Source organism: Bemisia tabaci, chromosome 1 (genome assembly GCF_918797505.1).
Source record: "Bemisia tabaci chromosome 1, PGI_BMITA_v3".
Taxonomy (NCBI): Eukaryota; Metazoa; Arthropoda; class Insecta; order Hemiptera; family Aleyrodidae; genus Bemisia; species Bemisia tabaci.
In genome coordinates, this window is record NC_092793.1 from 14,680,068 (window position 1) to 14,701,588 (window position 21,521).

General features: G+C 38.9%; 2 protein-coding genes across 5 annotated transcripts in view; one reads left to right on the forward strand and one right to left on the reverse strand.

The window, feature by feature from the left end:
- LOC109039624 (uncharacterized) overlaps nt 1-21,202 on the forward strand; it is a 257,088-nt gene extending 235,886 nt beyond the window's left edge. The window contains exon 4 of the mRNA XM_072296642.1: nt 19,977-21,202. Coding sequence (XP_072152743.1) covers nt 19,977-20,154 — 178 coding nt within the window. The 3' untranslated portion in view covers nt 20,155-21,202. The remainder of the gene's footprint in view (nt 1-19,976) is intronic.
- LOC109039580 (protein D1) overlaps nt 1-21,521 on the reverse strand; it is a 35,408-nt gene that overhangs the window by 4,196 nt on the left and 9,691 nt on the right. For 2 of the 4 annotated variants that reach the window (XM_072296638.1, XM_072296635.1), the window contains exons 1-3: nt 7,730-7,866; nt 2,163-2,366; nt 610-733 (exon numbers count right to left, since the gene is read on the reverse strand). In XM_072296638.1, coding sequence (XP_072152739.1) covers nt 610-733; nt 2,163-2,366; nt 7,730-7,732 — 331 coding nt within the window. In that variant the 5' untranslated portion in view covers nt 7,733-7,866. Of the gene's footprint in view, nt 1-609; nt 734-2,162; nt 2,367-7,676; nt 8,034-8,783; nt 8,866-9,708; nt 9,850-10,992; nt 11,120-15,073; nt 15,418-21,521 lie in introns of those variants that run through there. The other 2 variants (XR_002009729.2, XM_019055118.2) reach the window with 2 other exon arrangements.

Here is a 21,521-nt window from a genome sequence, read left to right on the forward strand (position 1 = left end):
GCTGGTCTTGGTGTCACAAAAGAGTGCACCCGAACGAACGATATTGAGGGATAAGGATCGATAAGGATCGAGGATCGATTAGAGTACAGTCCTAGTATGCTTGCGTATATGCCGTTGGAACATTGTGGGTGCATACTTAATGAATTGAACTTTGTGCGATAACATATTTCATATCGTTTTGGAGCACATAAAAGGCGCAGATCAATCCACACCTACTATTTTTTTAGTTTTGATAAATCATGCAAATAGGTTAAGAAAGGGGACCGCTAAAGACCGCTGAAGAAAGGGCTAAACATACATCACTCATAAATGAAGGGGCCTACATTCGATTTACGGTGAAGTATAAATTTTCATTTCCTCATAGAAGTAACAGGACAATTTGGCTCATTAAGTTTAAGACTCTGACCGGATTCTTTACCCCTTTAAATCTGAAAGTTTTTTGGGGTGTTTGTACTTTCTCAGGATGCAGCTGAATCGATAATAAAATCATCAAACATAGTTTTTAATTTCCTTCTTTCCTACGCATAATAATTTTTTCCTCTCTCCGTAAGTTATTTCCTTTTGAAATGGAAGTTAAGTTAGAATGTAACTTTAATATAAAGTACTTACCAAGCACGGTCAGTGTGACATATCGGTATGGATCAGGGTAGAAAAAGTATGGCTCCTTTGCAACCTCCATAACTGTGGGATTAGGTTTCTTCCCACATCGGACTGGATATTTGCGATATTCAACCTTAAGAAGCAAATATGTCTCATAGAACCCTCAGAATAGACCACTAGGTATACAGGGTAAGGTAATTAGCACCATAGCAGGTACATGATTCTTGCATACTGCCTCGGTAATTTCGAGACTCCCCTCCCTCAGAAAATACGTTTGTTGCGATCAGTCGTAAAATATTCGGTCAGAAACCGTTGGTATACCGTCTGGCACAGCTTACCTTCTACTACTCTTATTAAATACTAGCCGTTCTGGACGCGCTAGCGCGTCCAGAACGGCCAGCCAAGGGGCTGCGCCCCCTGGACCCCTGATCACTCGCTACGCGAGTGACAGATGAAGCGATGATGGGGATCGATCATTTCTTCAAAAACGCATTTGACTGGGACGTCATCCCATCGGGTGGACAGTTCATGGATCTCCTTCCGCGCGCGATTTGACTTGCTGAAGTAGCAAAAGTTCATCTTCACCTCTTAAGAAGATTACCGGTGGCGTAGGGGTCTAAAAACTGCTCAACGATAGTATAGTTCGAGTTCCGAATCGTGTCTTTTTCTTATACTTTCATCGCATATAAATTTCTCTGATGTTTTTGTTTAATTCTCTCTGATTGCATATTAGTAATCATATCCTCATTTCATTTCCTTTCCCTTTCCTTTTTCCCTTTCTGTAGCATCTATGTCCATTTACAATTATTATTTTAAAAATAGCTTTCCCCTAGTATACAATTGATGCTTCCAACGGAATCAATTGTTTTAATGACATTTCCGGCTGAATCATGGGTTTTCCCAGGAAGGCAGCCTCTCGTCCCTCCCGGACTCTATTGTTGCCAGATAAGTTGCTTTTTTAGCACTTTTCCCAATCCAAATCCATGTAAAATATTCACATTTATCGCACAATCTGGCAATCTCTCGAGTGAAATAGAAAAAGGTAGAATCGCTGAAAGTCTGAATCCTCCGAAGTTTATATTAATGATTAATGATAGAAAGCCACGGTACCAACAGATCATCAGCACTTAACAAAAAAAACGTCTAACCTCGAAGCAAACCTATTTAGCAAGAATGAAGCTAAGATCCGCCGGAGCATGTCCAAAAATTCAACTTTAGAAAAAATTGTCACTGAAGCCCCAGAGAAAGAAAAGTTGTTTCTCCTTATCTTATCATGAAATCACACTTGGTTTCAGGGGGTATTTTTTGGCGAGAAACTTGAATTTTTAGTTCAATTTTCAAAATTCCGCGCTTTGTCGCGGTTTGCAGAGCGAGTCGCGTAGCAGGCGCGGAGCGATTGCTGCGGGATCCATGGGGCAGGAGCTCTCTCTGGTTGGCTGTGACGGCTCGTGAGAGCGAGCCCAGAACAGCTAATGAACATTATCTTTATAAATATTAGCCACTTTATAAACATTAGTCACTTTTAGACCTATCGGACCAAATATTAAAATTAAATCACTTACCAGCAATGGGGCCGGTGGAGTATATGAAAAATTCAGCACTGACATAATTCCGGATGAAATCAATTTGGCGGTGTTATTCGATAAACATGACTCGGGTTCCATAATTTCAGCTTTCACGGGAACTAGGGCCACTATACTCATTAATATATATTGATGTAACGTAATCCATCCATCAGTGGATGTTTTTAGCGTTTTGCCTTGCATCTGCAATTAATCTTCTATAAATGTTTAAGTATTCTTTTTTTTCTATACGAAGGTGATTTTTGGGTAGACTAGTCACATTAAAATGAGTAATTTTACTTGATGCAGTGGAATTTGCATGTGCTCAAGAATTAAAATACAAGCAAATAGCCTCAAATTATGTAATCAAAATGAAAGAAGAGAAAAAGAAACATAACCGAAGCGAAGCACCATCAAATTCTTATAATAGAGTAAACCTCAAAAATCTTGAGGGTTCTTTTTTGAATAATACTTAAAAATAATCATTGTGTGAAATTCTTGTAAGAAGAACACATCGCAAAGAACAGAGATACTATTGAAATATTTTATTCATTACTAACTATCTATGCTTCCATTTTTCCACAGTGCCAGAAATCTATCGGTACAGATGACCTTACCTACTATTTTTAAGGTCAGAGGAAAAATCACAAATATTCCTAAAAACGAGGAAAAAGAGAAGATAAAATAGCCGGAAGCGTTGACGGACCATACAAGGTTCTTATTTTCATTGTCTATATCTAAACGAGTATATTGTATGCATAAATTCGCTCTAATTCTAACGTGAAGCCTCGATCTAATATTTAATCCTATTTTTTCCACGCATGCTGACTCCAAAAACAGCCGCCACGCAAAAGACAATGATAGAAATCTTGTACGGCATTCCGACGGTGAAACTACCAGACCACGTTTTGCGACGTTGCAGACTTCCTTTCATACTGCATATTTTAAATTGAAAACCACTCTATGTCTATTGTTGAAAACCTCCGCGATTTCCTTTTCTCTGTACAAAGAATATTCCATGAAAAATTCATGATACCTAATATTGATTTGTTTTCCTTCAAAAAAATAAAACAAGAGCGGAGATTTTTAAACGCTGCAAACGAGATAGGTGCAGGTCTGGTAATCGCACAACGCACAGTTGATTTACACAAACGTAAGAAACTTAAAGACACATCTATACAATGAGTCAGTTAAGGTGAATCCAGGCTTGGAACTTCGCGATTTGGCCACCACGTCGCGCTGCTCAGAATAGCCGCATATATTTTCCAAAATAATAAAAACCGTAATACTTATTCAAGATTGGAGATCCAGGGGTTATGGCAACATACTTGAGGAACACTCAGTTAAAAAATCTTCTCAAAATTCCCAAAAATAAAGTCTTAACTACGGCGGAAAGTAATTCCCATTGCGGCAATGGGAGAGAGAGACAGAACATGAGGGATTCCGTTGCGCGCTCGGCCGCCGCCTCTGAGCTGAAAGTTTCAGCCGCACTTTCTCTGCGCTTGTAATTCTAATTGCCAATATTTTTGTCTGCTTTTTGCTTGCTGGTTTTTTATTGTCTTTCGAATGAAGTGTCACAAAGAGAGAGAGAGAGAGAGGGGGGGGGGGGGTCGATAATTTTAAAAAAAAAAGTTGGCACCCGCTCCCTTAAAAGGAGATCGCATTTTGGGAGGACCAAAAAGTTATTATTTCAGACCTACCACCATCCCCAAGGTTTCAAATCTATGCCAACTGGGAAAAAAGTTACAGGAGTGGTAAGTGTGACTTCTGATTAGCCTTGTATACTACGCAGAGTTCTTAAACTCTTTGATAAGTAATTATGAGGAAATAGTAAACTGTCAATTATTAAAATATTAAAAAAACTCTGTTGGTTTTAAGAATTAAAAAAGGAAGCTCCAACGCATTGGCGTCGGAGAGCGGCTCTGGGGGCAGTAGTTGTAGTCAAGAATGAGGGCCTAGACACATTTTGTCATTGATGTACAATCCGACAACTGTCGATTCATGTTTTGTAACTTAGCAGATTTACGTAGCCGGTGTATAAATGTGTATTGGGCTTTGATATGGCGAATACATGGCATTATCACTTGTTGTATACTTTTAATTTTGAAAGCTCTTTGGAGGTCCGCTTCCTAAAAAATCTCTGGTTGATAAGTCGTTTAGCGAGGCTGCAAAAAATTTGCATTTTTATATCTGAAAGTGTAGGTATTGGTTTTTTGTATAATTGTTTTTTTGGATTGCTGGAAAAGTAACGCATACTTCTATAATTTAGGACTGAGTCAGGGAAATATAAGGTTCGTTAAATAGTAAATATTCCTAGTACCGTGTGACACTATTGTTAACGAAAAGTTTTTGCAACTTGTCAAAGAGGTTGTTGAATGATCTTCGAATAACTTTTGATGAGCTAGAGGTAATGGTTCTATCTGCAGCTCGTGGACTTCTGTACGATATTGTCCAGAATCATCTAAATTTTCAAAAAGTGTCCGCTTGTTCGATACCCAATTTGCTCATTCATGCATACAAGGAGAAGCGCATGAAAGCTTTAGCAGACATTTTGGAGATGAATCAAGAATTAGATGAAGAATTTATGACTTAAATCACGGCACCTTAATCACGGGATGACCTTAATTACGGCAACTATTTATTGTCCATGAGATGCAGATGGTTCCATTTCCCTAGCTCATCAAAAGGTATTCGAAGATCAATTTCATCAGCCACCCGTACGAACCACGTTTCTAGTGACCCGTACTTGCTTCGCACGTATGAAACATACAATCAGAGAAAACAGAATTCATCTTACAATAATCAATAATCAGTAGGACATGAATCGTTGCGATGTATAATACGACATTATAATGCGGCATTACTATTGTAATTCATTTTAATGTTTAGGGGCATTATAAATCATTATTGCCACGTCGGAATGAAATGTTGTAGACTGAATTGAAAAGCATGTTGGCAAAATTTATTATAAAAATAGTATAACATGTAGGTACATAACATAAAGGTAATACAAATTAAATGATTAGAGCGTGTATATTTCATTACATTATAGGTATATTACAATCATTTTTGTCATTGTTGGAAATTTTGATAGTTTGAATTTTGATAGTTGATAGTTGATAGTTTGAGAGTTGAAAATTTGGTTATTTTATTTAGTTAAGGTGATTCGATAGACGCCATATTTTGTGTCAGAATGGCATGCGACATATCCCATCAATTGGTTCCATTTTTTCATTTACTCATCATTTTTCTCCAATTTTAAGTTTCGCAATTCTGTTTTCAGGAGACTAAAGCACTCACTTATCAATTTGTATATTTATATTGAGTTAAGGGTAGAGACGTATTCCTCACCGGAATTGAGGAATGGAGGTGTTACAGTAAGTCCGGCATTAGGTTCCATTTCGACATCAGCGACGATCAACGCTACGATACTGGAAGCCAGTCTTCCGATATTAAATCCCTAGCGGGGAAGAAAAAAAATGCCTAGATTTCGCTAAAAATCCCTAAATCCCCAGATTTGCTCAAATATACTTAAAAAATCCCTAGATTTTGCAAAAAGCGCCATTTTTTTATGAAGAATCATGATGTCATTCGATGTAGCGATTTGCAATATTTAAATCTGATTGGCTCGTTTGAATTTTGGCGCTCTCTGAAAGCAGTGCTAATCCAGACCAATAAAATGAAAGAATATTAGTTGATTTCTTATTATTAACAGGTTGAATGCAGTTGAATGTCAAGTACATCGAAGGACGCAATCGTTTTAATTTCCGGCTTATTTGCGGGGAAAATAGTGTTGCCAAAAAGGCCTACAAAATATAGATGAAAAAATGTTTTCGATTGTCGAAGCTAGAATTGAGGTTAAAAAGTTGATTTTTGGTAACTTTACCTCATCAAAAAAAAATCCCTAGATTTCCTGAAAAATCCCTAAATCCCTGGAAATTCCGGAAAATCCCTAAATCTAGGAATAAACTCTTAGACATCGGATGGCTGTTGGAAGCATTAGAGTCAACATTTGAAACGCTGCTGCAGAATTTGCCGGGAGTATAATCGAGTGTTGAAAGTCAGTAGAATTGAACAATGTAATAATTGCTTTCCGAAATAAGCGTTATAATAAAAAAACAACGAATCTGAACTGTTAATACTGGAACACACCTTCTGTAAATGTACCTTGCGAGAGATAAGTAAAAAAATAGATGTACTGGAGGAGAAGTGCTTCTCCACAGAGTTTGAAGAAGGAAAAAAAATGCCCAAATTTACTTACTTCAGCATTTTCGGCAAAATCACTGCAATTTCCGAACCTTTTTCTGGCCAGGGGCCAAAATTAAATGATTATGAAGGGCCACTTAGATGTTGTAGATAAAAATAGGACTGTTGAAAAATTCGCCGTTTTCAATAAATATGTACCCGGAATGGAAGACATCTAGGGGAAAATTGTTACGATTTTCCGATGCAAATATTTTCCTACAATCTATTTTCCTGCGTTTTGGGATTATACGTACTAAGCAGGCTAAGGGCCCGTTCGCCAAAACTAATCGGAACTGTATGAATGAATTGCTCCTTTTAAAAATCAAAACAATATCGAATTGCGATATATTACACAGTTAAGATAGGGCTATGTCCTGTCGTAAGCGGCGACATAAAGTCGATATCATTTCAATAATCGCCCCAATGGCCACGATAGTTGTTAGACGTTTACGGTTTCCCTGGTAACCTTTGTTTGCTATCAGCTGATATCGAGTAAATGACTAGGAAGCTCCAACCCAGTGGTTAAAGCTTCCTTAACCGCGAAAACTTTAAAATTCAAATTTTCAAATTTTGAACGTAAAGTACATTTTTTCCATCACGAGATAAAAGCACAAACAAGTTTTGAATTGTTGACTGTATCACCATGATTCCAAAAATACAATACACAACATAGCATTGACTAACAATAAAACAGTATGCAATAAAATAAAGTCATGACAAGGAACATAGCCGAAAATGGCGCCGATTCCCATCAACCAACGCGCGGTCTCTACAATGTAACATGCTGCATTGATACTCCCCAGCTGGGACCGTCCGGAATAGCAGCTCTAGTGCAAGCACCAGAGCCGCTAAAAATTAATCAGTGGTCGTCTGTGGGGTAGGCTATACCTAAGTCCACGGAAGCAATTTCAGAGGTGATTTTAGTTTTGTTAGGTTGAAAAGTTGAATTTTCTCCGTCGTTGTGGCAAGTAATTTTCGAGAGGTTTCTTTAATTTTTTGTCAATAGAGAGCATGAATTTCATCCTCGCATGTGTGTGCCATGAAGAGGACAAATCACCTAGACTAAAATAATTTCTCTCAGAATTACATTTTTTACAACCAAAAACTCCAAAGCACCATACCTACGGCTTTAATTTATCGTTTTAGGTGCTTTTTCTTTCCTTTCATATCCGTAAACTCATTTGCACTCGTGTATTAAAAGTGAAATTTTTAGTTTCCGTGCACAAAGGTGCTTTTCCCTGAAGGAGATGGTATGTAAAAGCTTCTGAATTTTTTGAAAATCATTATTTTACTACGTAATTGATTTCGGACTATGCACTGACCATGGTGTATGAAACTGCAAAAAAACTGATATGGGAGAATAGACGTCCATTTGTCTACACTATGTATGTCCTTGAGAATAGGGTTGGTCTCGCGGTGGTTGTGGTGGTACGCGGCACGGCTTTCATAACAAATGCGCACTCGCTTCCATTAGAACGGGTGGTATCCTCCGGTGTTAAGCTTAAAGGCTCAAAGAAGTCCTCTCTCCACTCGAAGATGAAAAAATTTACAGCCAATGCGTCTCCCAGTTTATGTTTCATTGCAAAAGCTTGGGCAGAAAATTTCGCTCTTGCTGGATCGGAAGAACTGCGAAGAAAAGGAGCATTGCCTCAATTTTACAAGTACAGGTTTATTGGGCGAATTTTCGCGATCGACCATGATATTTTTCCGATGGTTAATGCTAGGTGGGGCCAATGCTTGAATTTTCTAATCAATCACCTGTGTCGCACTATCAAAATACTTCATCAAAATGTCAAGGTCAAGTGCTGTGATTGGTTCAAGTCATCAATCACAACACCTGGCCTTGATATTTTGATGGCTAGTTTTGATAGTGTGACACAGGCAAATCAATTGGAAATGTATGAATCAATGAGAGTCGGGGAAAAATGGAAAAGCGGCTTGGTCCATTCCCTAAGAATAATGGACAAGAAAATACCTCAGGGTGTTCGCCTCACCGGAATAAAAGGGACTGATTATCGTGGAAATAGTCTTTTATGCATTTTTAAAGTTATTGAAATGAATTTCCTTTTTTTCACATTAAATGGACGTTCGTTATCAGTTTTGCATGGGTAATGCAAATCAATGCGTGCTTTTATTCACCTGTTTGGTTGTGGTAACTTGTTCTCGGGTTTCGTTGACCTTCTTCACATCAGGTACCTCAATTAAAAACTACAATCTTTATAACTCAGTGCCGGTGAAGACTAGGGAGTTACACTTTTTTCCGAATTCCCAAATGCAGGAGTGCTGCTTCCCAGAAAAATATGCCAACCTCACAAATAAAATTTAACGAGGCTCATTCAAATAATGAAACAGTCTTAATAAAAATAGTCCACTAACCTGTTGGAATTAATTATTTCCATATGGATGGTCATATTTCCATGAGGTTGTTCGTATACGACATACACGTAACGATGCCAACCTAAAAACAACCAAGACTGATTTTTTAAACACAGCTCGAAATATCTTGGACTATAAAGGTTTCTTAATATTTCATAATAATCAGAGATTAAGATAAAGCTCGGAGAGTAGAATGCTTGTAAAATAATTACAACTCCACTGATACAAATATTAATATCCATTTTTGGGGTGCACGAACAAATGATTTCTCGCCAATCTTTTCAAAATTATTTTTTGCCTGACAACTTCGAGGCACATAAACATGACCTATCCAACAAGGCAAACAATAATTTTTTCGTAAAATCAAACCTTACTACGGGGATCTAATCGGCCTGCCATGCCACCCTTCAAAAACTATCAATCTGTGGTGTCAAATTTTAATTTTTCCAAAATTCATTTTTTCGAATTAATGCCACCTAGATCGGGTCTGGGAACCAATGTGCGCCGGTTCGGTGCGTGTGAACAACCTCGTATCCCCAATGCATTACTACCGGACCGGACCGGTACCGGACTGTGTTAAGCAATGAGTGACTACTTTTTTTGCTCATCTATAAAACCACATATCTACAAAGGGATAGGTACTAATGGCAAATACGTTGTCTATGAAATGAGTTGTTTTTAGGTATAATGTTGCCGCATTGCAAAATTTAGTCTAATTGATGCATTAAGTCAACTTTCATTCGATATTGCTTCCATCAGGAGCCCAGTTGAGCCCAGAGAACAAACGTAAAATTACAGGAGACAAAATCTGGCAACCAATGCAAAGTTTAACAGACCATTGTGGCAATATTATTGTGGCAAAATAATTAGATTAGTTTATTATTAAGTAATTAAATTTGATAAAATGTGTTGAAAGTTCACTCACTTGTTCCTTTGAGTGGCTCCGGAGTTGTATACTCGACTATAGTGTCTCCTGTTTCCATGTATCTTTGTTCATAAATATTTGATTTAAGCCAATAAATTATTTGACTTTTACTAGCGGCAGCTGCTGATGGCTCGTCAGGCCCTGAAATAAATGATCAGCCGTAAATTAATTTCTCGAGGTTAAGATGAACCAAGAAAGGACTTAGACCATATCGTACAATAATTAGAAAAAAATATGAGATAAACTTCAACGTTTTAGTTTTTGATCTTCCGTACTACCTACCTATCTTTTATATGGAATTTCTCATTAGTTGCACTTATTGTTTCACAAATTATTGCAATTTTTGCCTGAAGACTCGCGTTTATAACTGAGGTAATAAAAAATGTGAAGATAATCATACTTAGTGGGGTTTGTATTTTAAAAACGGTGCTTGTTTTCCTAATTAGAAGAAACGCAATTCTTGTCATTTCTATCACATAGGAAGCTTTTGATAGATCCTCGTTGACACTTAGATTTAGGAAATTGGAAATATTGAAAACTTTTGGCACGTTTTTAAAATGGAATTAAAAGGGACGCTAACGTTTCTTTACAATGATTTTTTATACCATTAGCTCCGAGACCTCCTCTTGTATATCTGGTAACGCTTAGTTCCAGCGTTCCACCAGACCGATTTTTATGATTTTTAAGGCTATCGACAGGCAATTGTCTCTAAATGAATTCGGCATACTCAGATTTTGAAAATATGACTCAGGTTTTTTTTTTATATTACGTGGTAAAGTTGCAAACTCCCCCATTTAAACAATGTTCTATTTTTTGTCACAGTTCATTTGAGCGTTTTACTGGGCCGATTTCCATGATTTTTGCGGTCATAGACAGGTGATAGTCCCTAGACGAGCCCGGCCCCTAGTGCCTAGTATTCTCATAGCAAGTGTCATCAATTTAAATCGAATCGCTGATTTGCGCCAGGAAATATATTTTTCATTCGTGCATGCAGAAAACATATTACTGGTCAGAACTTTAGGTACTCTATTCGATTTTCAATTAATCCGCTCCAAAGGAAGAGAGTTTGGGACAATATTTGAAAACGCCATGCAAGATTTGCGACTTTTAGTCCATAAAGACTAAGGATAATAAAAGAAATCCAGGAAATTGGTCCAAGTTTTAGTTTACTTTTATTTTCAAAGAGGCGCAGAAGCAATGGCTATTTTCCAAAGCCCTTTAGATCAGATCGTAAAAAGAACAGCAACATCGCATCGATTCTAAGATCCACATTGACTTACTTACCGACAAATACAATTGTATAATACGTGTTATTTTTGGTGGGCCAATCCATAATATTAGGAGGTATATGCACGTCATTTGTGATGAGTTTGTTTCCTAGATTTGCAATAAATCCATGGAAGTATTTCACCTATCAAAAATAAGACACATGTTTAGAGTCATTTTAAAGATGATAAAGGAGAAGCAGAATTTCCAAATGCCTTGTAAGTATTTATTCACTGAAAATCACATTTTCACTGTTCGCGCCGCGAACTAAGGCCGGCTGGAGTCTCCTTCCAGCCGAGCGTAGCGCTCCTATCACCGCGCCGGCGCACACTGTGGTACTTGACCGAAAAACCTGGCCAAAACCTCAATTTTAAAATTTTTTTTAGTAGAAAACCAATGTGATATTCGAAATCTACACTGTTTTTTACCCTGGTAGACATGTATGTACCATTTTTCGAGTGGCTCAATTTCCCGCGAAGAGACCACGAAGTTACCTATTTCTCAGCGATTATTTTGATATGTTTCGGCGCGCTACTCGTCAATCAGTTTACTTCAACTGTGCGATCATAGGAGGGAAGTTCGGCGATATGCAACACATTCTTAGGGGTATATTCTACACAACTAACCACAGTATTTTCGAAATTTCTTTTTTTAGTGATTTTCACAGGAGGTTGAAAAGTGATGTAAAAGTAAACGTTTTTTTCGAATTTCAGAGGCCGATATCTTTTTTCTCTCAACTGTTCTCAAGCAGTTTGAGGCGGGATGTTATAGTCCGAAGTGGGTATTTTCAGGATTCAGGGTTGACAGACTGAGGAAAACTGAGGAAATTGAAATTTTTGACTTTAAAGATGGACTTTTGAGCGATTTTCACAAAAATGAATGGGAAAAATTATGTCGATATGACGCCTGAAATTGTATTTTTCCAACAGCTCTGACCCATTTAGTACCAATTGGGTGATGTTTGGTCACCCAACCTGTTTTTTTGGCCCCTACGCCCTCGAAAGAGGGATTAAAAAAAATAATTTGAAAGCGGATGGGAGGGTCACTTTAAAGTCTTGCAAAAGTGTTTAATCCGTTATCTAACAATCTCTTCGTGCATTATCCTTGAGTATAGACATATTTATGCCATGATTTACTTTGACGGACAAATTTGAGTCCATGCGGCCCCGGGGATGGGGCTTTAAAAGTGGCCCTCTGGCACCTTGAAATTACGCTGTGAGGCACATTTGAAGCCTCGTAAAAGTGAGATATGTGGTTTTTTTACAAATTTCTTAGTGAAGTGCCTCACTTTGAGATGTGGGACCATGGGTTAGGAAGGAACCCATCAAAATGAATCTTTTTCACAGGTGCTTTCTGTCCTTACAATGGTTCTTATTATGATAAAACTCATTTTCATCTTATAATTTATCCTCAAATCATCATTGGAGTCCCGACACTTTCATATTAGGACTAATTTTGATTCAAAACTGTCAAAAATCTAATATCTAGAATGATTCATATTAATTTTTTTGAGAAATGTACAATTACTCCTCAATGTGAGAGATCGGCTGTTTTGTCAAAAATTTTGAAGTGACTTACGCTGTTTTTAAAAAAAAAACCATTGATGAGGTAATAGAAAGTCCTTATTTCGAAAAGTAGACCATAGGTGAAGGAGAAACTCGTCTAAATGCACCGCTTTAGTTAGATAATTTGCGTCCTGTTAAAGGCTTTTTGGAGGGCTTCTTGCACCCTCTTTGGACTCTCCGCAAATTGTCATATGATGTGTTAGGTGGTTAAATTGTGCATATTATCACTTAAGAAGAAGTACTGATTGTAAAATATTTTTAAAACTCGGCGATATCTGGTGATAAATAGTTTTGGCCAGCTTTTCAGGTCCAATACCACAGTGTGCGGCGCGGCGGTTGCTCCGCCACCATAGAGAAAAAACAAGCAGTGAACTCCAACACAATGTGTTGATAAGGCGCGTCATTAACTCGCACATATCAACCCCTTTAGTTTTCATTTACAGAGATTTCAAAACAGGCAAGAAGCACAACAAGAGAATTCATACGATCCAACACTGCGAGGTCAACGACGCACTTTGTCGACACCGTGTATTGTGAATGTAGAAAGCCATTCGAACGAGTTTAAGTTTTTTGATCTGCCCCAAGCAAAATCTTATCAGATTCTTAATGAAAAGTGCTACCTAATAATTTAAGCGAAGAAAGAAAAAATTTTGTCGAACTCCTGAAAGATAAAGTTGATTTAGGTGAAGGTATTTTAGATTTAGAGCTTATTTTGAGCTTGGGAGATGATTTCAGAGAAAACCAGTGGCACCATCGTGTTTCTCCCGAACTTTTACATAAGAATCAATGGTCAAATCGCAAATCCCTCACACATGCAACATCTCAATTGATGCTTCAAACGGAACCAATTTGTTTTAATGACATTTCCGGCTATATCATGGGTTTTCCCAGGAAGGCAGCCTCTCGTCCCTCTCGGACTCTACTGTTGCGAGATAAGTTTCTTGTATCGCGCAATCTGGCAACGTCTCGAGTGAAATAGAAAAAGGTGGAATCGACTGAAAGTCTGAATCCTTCGAAGTTTATATCAAATGTATAGCCGTTCTGAACGCGCTTTGCGCGTCCGTCCCGGCCAGCCAAGGGGCTGCGCCCCTTGGACCCCCGATCACTCGCTACGCGAGTGACATTCGGCTCGCTCCGCGAGCCATTTTTCTCAGTGATTGGACTTTTGATCACTAATATGTATACATTTTGGAGACTCTAGAGGCAAAAATGATTTCGTCACAGAACCTTGTTGCCGGAGCATGCCATCATTTGCACATGAATAGATGTGTGGAGATGAAGCGATGATGGGGATCGATCATTTCTTCAAAAACGCATTTGACTGGGACGTCATCCCATCGGGTGGCGGAAAAAGACAATCCATGGATCTCCTTCCGCGATTTGACTTGCTGAAGTAGCGAAAGTTCATCTTTACCTCTTAAGAAGATTATCGGTGGCGTAGGGGTCTAAAAACTGCTTAACGATAGTATAGTTCGAGTTCCGAATCGCAATGAACCCACTCGTGCCCACTTACACTTTCATCGCATATAAATTTCTCTGATGTTTTTGTTTTATTCTCTCTGATTGCATATTAGTAATCATATCCTCATTTCATTTCCTTTCCCTTTCCTTTTTCCCTTTCTGTAGCATCTGTGTCCATTTACAATTATTATTTTTAAATAGCTTTCCCCCAGTGTACAATTGATGCTTCAAACGGAATCAATTGTTTTAATGACATTTCCGGCTAAATCATGGGTTTTCCTAGGAAGGACTATAAAATAGTCCCTAGATGAGCCCGCTGTAATTAGATTTTAGAAATGTGACCCGGATTTTTATAATAGAGTATACCGTGAGCTTAGAAAAGGGGTAAAATTTGAAATTCCCGCTATTTTTAATCGGCGGGAATTTTAAATTTTCCGGAAAATTGAACTAAGCGGGAAATTGTGAATCTTGGTCTGTTAGTAGGGTAAGGTAAGTGTTTCGAAGGTATGCAACTTTACTACAGAATATCCAAAAGTAACGAAACGCTCCGTTCCAGTCATTTCGGTTTGTTTCAGTATTGGCCTGAAGTTTGAAATGAATGACGGTTTTCTAATTTGATTCTTATTGGTCCAATCGCTCCTGGCCAGAGGTAGATTGGACAAATGAGAGTCGGGTATGAAGATCTTTTCATTTTTTGGTCGTTCTTTTGTCGAAGCAGCCCTAAGAGAGGGCGAAGCGTCCTCGGGGGGTTGGGCTGCGTAGCGGCCGGGGGGCATCGCCAACTAGTTAATGATGATGATAGAGCTTTGATCAAAGTCTGAATTCGAAGTGATATGAACTGAACAAATTGAGGTGGATCTAGGAAGTTAGCGATATTTTTTCTCTGCATTCAAACCTATGTTGAAGAATCTATTCTTGTCGAAGCACCTAGATGGCCTCTCCGATCCTCCATATATTTAAATGGAATTAATATAATACTGTTAACTTTCTGGATACGCCAATGTGCGCAAAGCTGTAATGCAGCCAACAAGACATTCTGTTCGTGCAAAATTCTAGCATATAGGTACATATACCTTGACAATGTCTCGGGGGGCGAAAGGTAGAACATCCGGCACGACGCAAGCTTTTTCACAAGCATGTTTGATATCCTCTGGACTTCGATCGACAAGTGTCGTCGCTTTTTTTAGCAGCACGAGTAGGATGAAATTCAAACACCGTTCAGCACTTGAGCTCGTCATGTAGGTACATTTGGGGAAAACTTTGCGTCACAGAAAAATTTCTAGAGAGTGTCAAAATTTAAGAAGTGTAGAAAAGTCAAGCTCATCAAATGTTCGACTCCAGTCGCAAAAAATTGTAGTTACCTATGTGCGACCTGTAAAACCTATTAGCTTTTTAAGCCTGAATTCCACCCCTTTTTCTAGGGGCACAAAGTGAACACAAGCAATAAAGTTAAATTATACTGGAAATTATACATAAGACGCAGTGCCGGACCTAGATATTTGGCGCCCGAGTGCGAGTAAGGACCAGGTGTCCCCTTTCCTTGAGGGATTGCAAGGGGGGGGGGCGTTACCTTGCTCCCTCCCGTCAGGGACCACGGGGGTGTATCCTCCAGAAAGAGGTTGTCCCATTTTCCATAGGAAATGGTCTCAAGAGCTTCTCCATCCATACTTTCAGGAATCATAACGTATCATCGGAGAGGCCTAAATCCGGTGTCATTTTCCGTCTAACCCTCCAGGGGGAGGGGGGGAGGGGGTCAAAGGTCAAACGCTCTGACCGCCATAACTTTTGAACGGATCATCGGATCAACTTGATCTTGGGCTCAAATAAAAACTCTTGACGAGACCTTTCATTTGATGTATAGTATTGTCTGTTTTGGGTAATTTTTTAGTGTAAAAAAAATCATTGTTTGATTTTTCAAGCCCAAAAAATTCAGTTTTTGGGGGTTTTTCATAATTTGGAACGCATAAATCATTACAAAAACCAGTTTAAATAAAATCCCTTGTTCAAGCTTTAAAACGAGCTGTCGTTGAACCTGGGGAAATGAATAGTTCAAAAGTTATGACCGTTCAAAGTTGGCGTGGCGCGCTATTTTCGAAGCGCGCGGAGTGTATACTCGCGTGCCACCCCTCCCTACCTTTTCCCGTGGTGCCCACTTCAGCTGATAACGGATATAGAAAGGTCCAAAGCTCCTTCCACCTAAAGAATAACCAATCATTGGTGCAAAATTACTTTCATTTCTAACGAAAAAAAGAAATAAAAATAAATTAAATGCTAATAAACGACAAGACGCTGGCATTCATTATTTGTTCGCCCCTCCCCCCCTCCATGATTTAATAGTTAATAGCCAAATCAAGCCTCCCATCATTGCGGTATCTGATTATTCCCGTGCAGGTAAATCTTGATGAGAGGGAATAGATCGGAGAGAGGTGAGGGAGAGATATTCAGTATTAAATGTGAGTTTCAAGTGCTGGTCGGCTAGTTGCGTACTAGAGCCTATGAATATTATCTAAAGCTTTTGAGTGTATTTTGCAGTAAAAGAGGCTTGATTTGGCTATTAAATATTAAATCATGGAGGGGGGGGGGGTTGGGGCGAACTAATAATGAATGTCAGCGTCTTGTCGTTTATTAGCATTTAATTTATTTTTATTTCTTTTTTTCGTTAGAAATGAAAGTAATTTTGCACCAATGATTGGTTATTCTTTAGGTGGAAGGAGCTTTGGACCTTTCTATATCCGTTATCAGCTGAAGTGGGCACCACGGGAAAAGGTAGGGAGGGGTGGCACGCGAGTATACACTCCGCGCGCTTCGAAAATAGCGCGCCACGCCAACTTTGAACGGTCATAACTTTTGAACTATTCATTTCCCCAGGTTCAACGACAGCTCGTTTTAAAGCTTGAACAAGGGCTTTTATTTAAACTGGTTTTTATAATGATTCATGCGTTCCGAATTATGAAAACCCCCAAAAACTGAATTTTTTGCGCTTGAAAAAACAAACAATAATTTTTTTTTACATAAAAAATTACCTAAAACAGACAATACTATACATCAAATGAAAGGTCTCGTCAAGAGTTTTTATTTGAGCCCAAGATCAAGTTGATCCGATGATCCGTTCAAAAGTTATGGCGGTCAGAGCGTTTGACCTTTGACCCCCTCCCCCCCTCCCCCTGGAGGATTAGACGGAAAATGACACCGGATTTAGGCCTCTCCGATGATACGTTATGATTCCTGAAAGTATGGATGGAAAAGCTCTTGAGACCATTTCCTATGGAAAATGGGACAACCTCTTTCCAAAATGTACACTTCTTCCGTAGAAAGTTCACCCTCTCAGCTAAATATGTGGCAACCATAATTATCAGCTTAAAATGTTTTGGATGACTATTGCGACTTTGCAATCGACAACATAATTTTTCTGGTATAATAAACTTGTATAATATTTTTAGCGGACAATCTATCCTGCGACGGGGTAGGTAAGACGAGCTAAACAAACCTGACCTTGCTGATTTTTTCATCGTACACATATAAATCTAAAATCTAAGCTGTACATGTGTTCTAATCGGTGCGGTGGCGATTGCGGACGTGGCGATTGCGGATTCTAAGAATCCGGTGGCGTTTGCGGATTCTCGTATTTTGACGGTGGCGATTGCGGAAAGGGGGAACAGGGCCGGTGGAGTTTGCGGATTAGAGAATTTCGGCGGTGGCGATTGCGGACGGAGGGGTAGGCACTTACATATGCTGCCCCCCACCCCTGCGCTGTATATTAACAAAAATATTACCGGAGAGACTCAGGATTTCTTTCCGTGGATGTAGAATGAAAAACATATCAATATTAAACATAAGTCTTATAATAGTATAAAAGCATATGAAGTATACATGGATTTTTTATTTACAGTAAATTTTTAAGGCATACCAGAAATAAAAAAAAAACTGAACAATTGTAAGTTTCAGTCCATTTTTAGGATTAAAAACATGTTGCGGATTCTAGTCGATATATGTAATTTCAAACAAAGAACGTTCCCATGTGTACCTATGTACCTATGTGTTTTCATTTTTCATATTAAATTTTTTTGACTTTCAGTAGTTTTGGACTAGACTCCGCAACATGTTTTTAATCCTGAAAATGGATTGAAACTTACAATTTTTCAGTTTATTTATTCCTGGTATGCCTTAAAAATTCACTGTAAATAAAAAATCTAGTACTACATACTATGTTTTTATACTGTTATAAAACTAATGTTTAATATTAATTAGTTTTTCATTCTACATCCACGGACAGGAATCCAGAGTCCCTCCGGTAATTTTTTTCTTTAATATACAGCGCAGGGGAGGGGGGCAGCATACATATGTAAGTGCCTACCCGTCCGCAATCATCACCGCCGAAATCCTCTGATTCGCAAACTCTACCGGCCCTGTTCCCCCTCTCCGCAATCGCCACCATCAAAATATGAGAATCCGCAAACGCCACGTCCGCAATAGAGTACCTGTATAGCGAGAGTATGGACAGATTGCTTCATGGAGGGCTTAGGGCCCCAAAAGTGCAGCCACCCTTCTAACCAACTTCTAACGCACAAAATTTCACTGCCAGTCTTTAGATTCCAATTCTAACGATGATGGCTAAGAAAGTACATAAATAAGCGTTCTTCCACAAAAATGAGTAAATTTATGCAAAAACTAAGTCAAATACGTGCTATATAAACGATGGTTCGTAACAATTGTATTATTAATCGCTCTGGATAATTGAAATTCTTAGGTTGGCTGCATTTCTGGGCCCTAACTTTATTCGTGGAGGCATCGGTGAAGGCCTGATGGATTTTCGGAGTTTCACATCTGTCTATACTCTCGCTATACAGGTACTCAAGTCCGCAATCGCCACCGCATACCGTTTTAATCAAAGGCAATTGAACATTTAACAGAGTCTAAGAAATACAGGGTGATCCCAAAGTCCCTTCAACCCCCTCTAACTTTTTTCCTAATTGAGGTAAAGATTTGAAACTTGGGGGATGTTCTTAGGTCAAAGGGAGCTACTTTTTGGCCCTCCTAAAATTTTCAGAGGGGGAAACCGATCCCAACTTTTAATTTTCAAATGGGAAGACCCCCTTTGTGATAGCTCGTTCGAAAGAGCATAAAAAAAGAAAACTTTTTGCGCAAACTCGAAGTCAATATCTCAAACCGTTTCAAAATGGCGGCCGGTTAAAGTTCAAAATAGCCGAAAATTCACACCGGTTATTTGTCGATGGATTTGTGTGAAAATCGGTACCTAGTCGTTTTTTGAGACGAGAATAACGAATTTGACGTTAGATTTTCCAAAAAACCGAATTTTCCAAAATGGCCGCCGGTTAAAGTTCAAAATGACTGAATTTCCTGTGAGCCGATAATTGCACAAATTTCTCACAGAACCCTCCAAAAAATGTCCTGCTTTTTGAGTAGCCAATTCGGTCATCGAAATGAGGTTTAAAGGGAAACTAATAATGACTCAAAGCTCTGAGAAAAAATTTAAGATGAGTATAGGAACCGTTTCCAAGTTACGAGAGGAGTGGGGCAAAGGAGCTAAAATGTCATCCAATTTTTTGCGTTTTCTTGTTGAATTGATGTTACTGCAGGCTTGTAATTATGAGTTCACACATGTTCTCTGCTGTTCAGCATATCAATATCCTGTTTATATTGAACAGCAGCTACACATGCATCAGCAATATTGCCATACAGCAAATCCCAAAGATAAACAATCAAAATACAGCCCCTGTGTGTACCAAAGTGAAGTTTTTTTATTTAAGTGTTGTAACGACGATGTAGGTAATGAAATTTTGCAGAAGTATTGCTTTTCAATTTTGTAAAGGGTGCAATATAAACGTTATTACATTATTACATGGCAATACCGCTACTTTCCACAACATTTCCTGGTATTTGGGGGGGGGGGGGGGGGGGGGCTTATTTAGATTTTCAGAGAGGCTACATTTATTTGTTTTCTTGTCCTTTTTGCAGATGCTCTTGCTGCGACACGCTATTTTCATCCTTGCAGGCTCTGGAGCATCACAAGGAGGAGCTGGAGCACTGGTCAGGCGACGAAACGAGCGTCTTGCCGTGCCGCCGGTGTCAAGAAGAGGAAGAAGAGGATGACTGTTCTAGTCAGGAAAGCGAGGAACTTGAGCGCCTCTTGTAAAAAGTTGTACTAAAAGAGCACGTGTTAAACCCCTTCGGCTTGACGTTTAAACCTCAAGAAATTTAAGAAAAATTCCCAATTCTCATAGAAAAGCAGAATCCTGTCGCAGGATTGAGTCTTCACGTGGACGGAGAGAGCTAACCCCCTCTTCCATCTATATATTCGGGAGATCGGAGGGAATAAGTAAATTTTTCCGTCCTCGCTAATGCAAGAACAGGCGCGAAAAAAATGGAGCCTTTAAATTCTTTTCTTCATTTGCATCTTCAGGTGATATGAGATACAAATATCTGGACAGGGGCGGTCTGGTTAGGAGTGCCAGAGTGCTTCAGTACCCAAAAACTTCTGACGAGTGGCTCAGGGGGCTCCGTCAAGTTTCTTTTAGAGACTCCCAAAACTTGAAAAACCCACGCACATAAAGGAGGATTTTAGGTTAATTAGAGGGCGTCCCACCCGAGAGAATAGGCCCCGAAAACGTATCAGCACCCCAAAAATTTCCGAGCCCGACCGACACTGTACTTGGGTACAGAAGTAGGTAATTTTGCGTTGAGAAACCGCCATTTTCGTTCATTTCAGAAGCAGTCAAGCAACTTATAGACGTATTTAATTCAGCAGAAACTGTCTCCATTGAGTCGCGATCCCTAAGATCAACAATAAACCAATCGTAGAAGGGCCCGTTAGAGTGCGGCTTATTTGTTTGCTGAAAAAAGTTGGAAAAGTACAGTTTTCCGGTCTCCAATAGGTGCCGTTACAAAAAGAAAGAGAAAAACTGTAAAATTTTAAACCGATTGGACCATAACCGAGTAACCGTTTCGATACAAAAACTGTTTTTTCCCCTGTAAAAACGCGTCGTGGATAAGGAAGTGCATCGGTTCAAGAGAAAAGGGGGCAATTTTACAAAAAAATTATACTTGCAGTGAAATTATTTGCAAAGATATCACTGAATAAGTGCATTCATCGGAACATGTTTCCTCTCCTAGGTCGGAGATAATATTTTCTTTGCTCTCAAAAAGACAACCAAAAAAAAAAAAAAAAAAAAAAAAACATAAAAGGTCCGTGTCCCCGTTTAGATCTTTGTGAATAAATCTGAAAAGAATAAGGACAAATCTCTGACGATGTCAACAAGAAATATTGTTGTTCAATATCTAAAACAAATTACATAAAAATAAAACACGAGTAGAGGTGTGCACTTTTCTCTTCCTCCCCTTATTCCTCTCTCTCCCCCTCCCTCTCCCCCTCCCTCTCTCTCACCCATCTCTCCCCATCCCTCTCTCCCTCTCTCTCTCTCGCTTTCCTCCATCTCTTTCAGCTTTTATTTCCAACCTTATGCCTTCTTTACGAGCCCCTAATCGACAATGTGAACTTGGGTA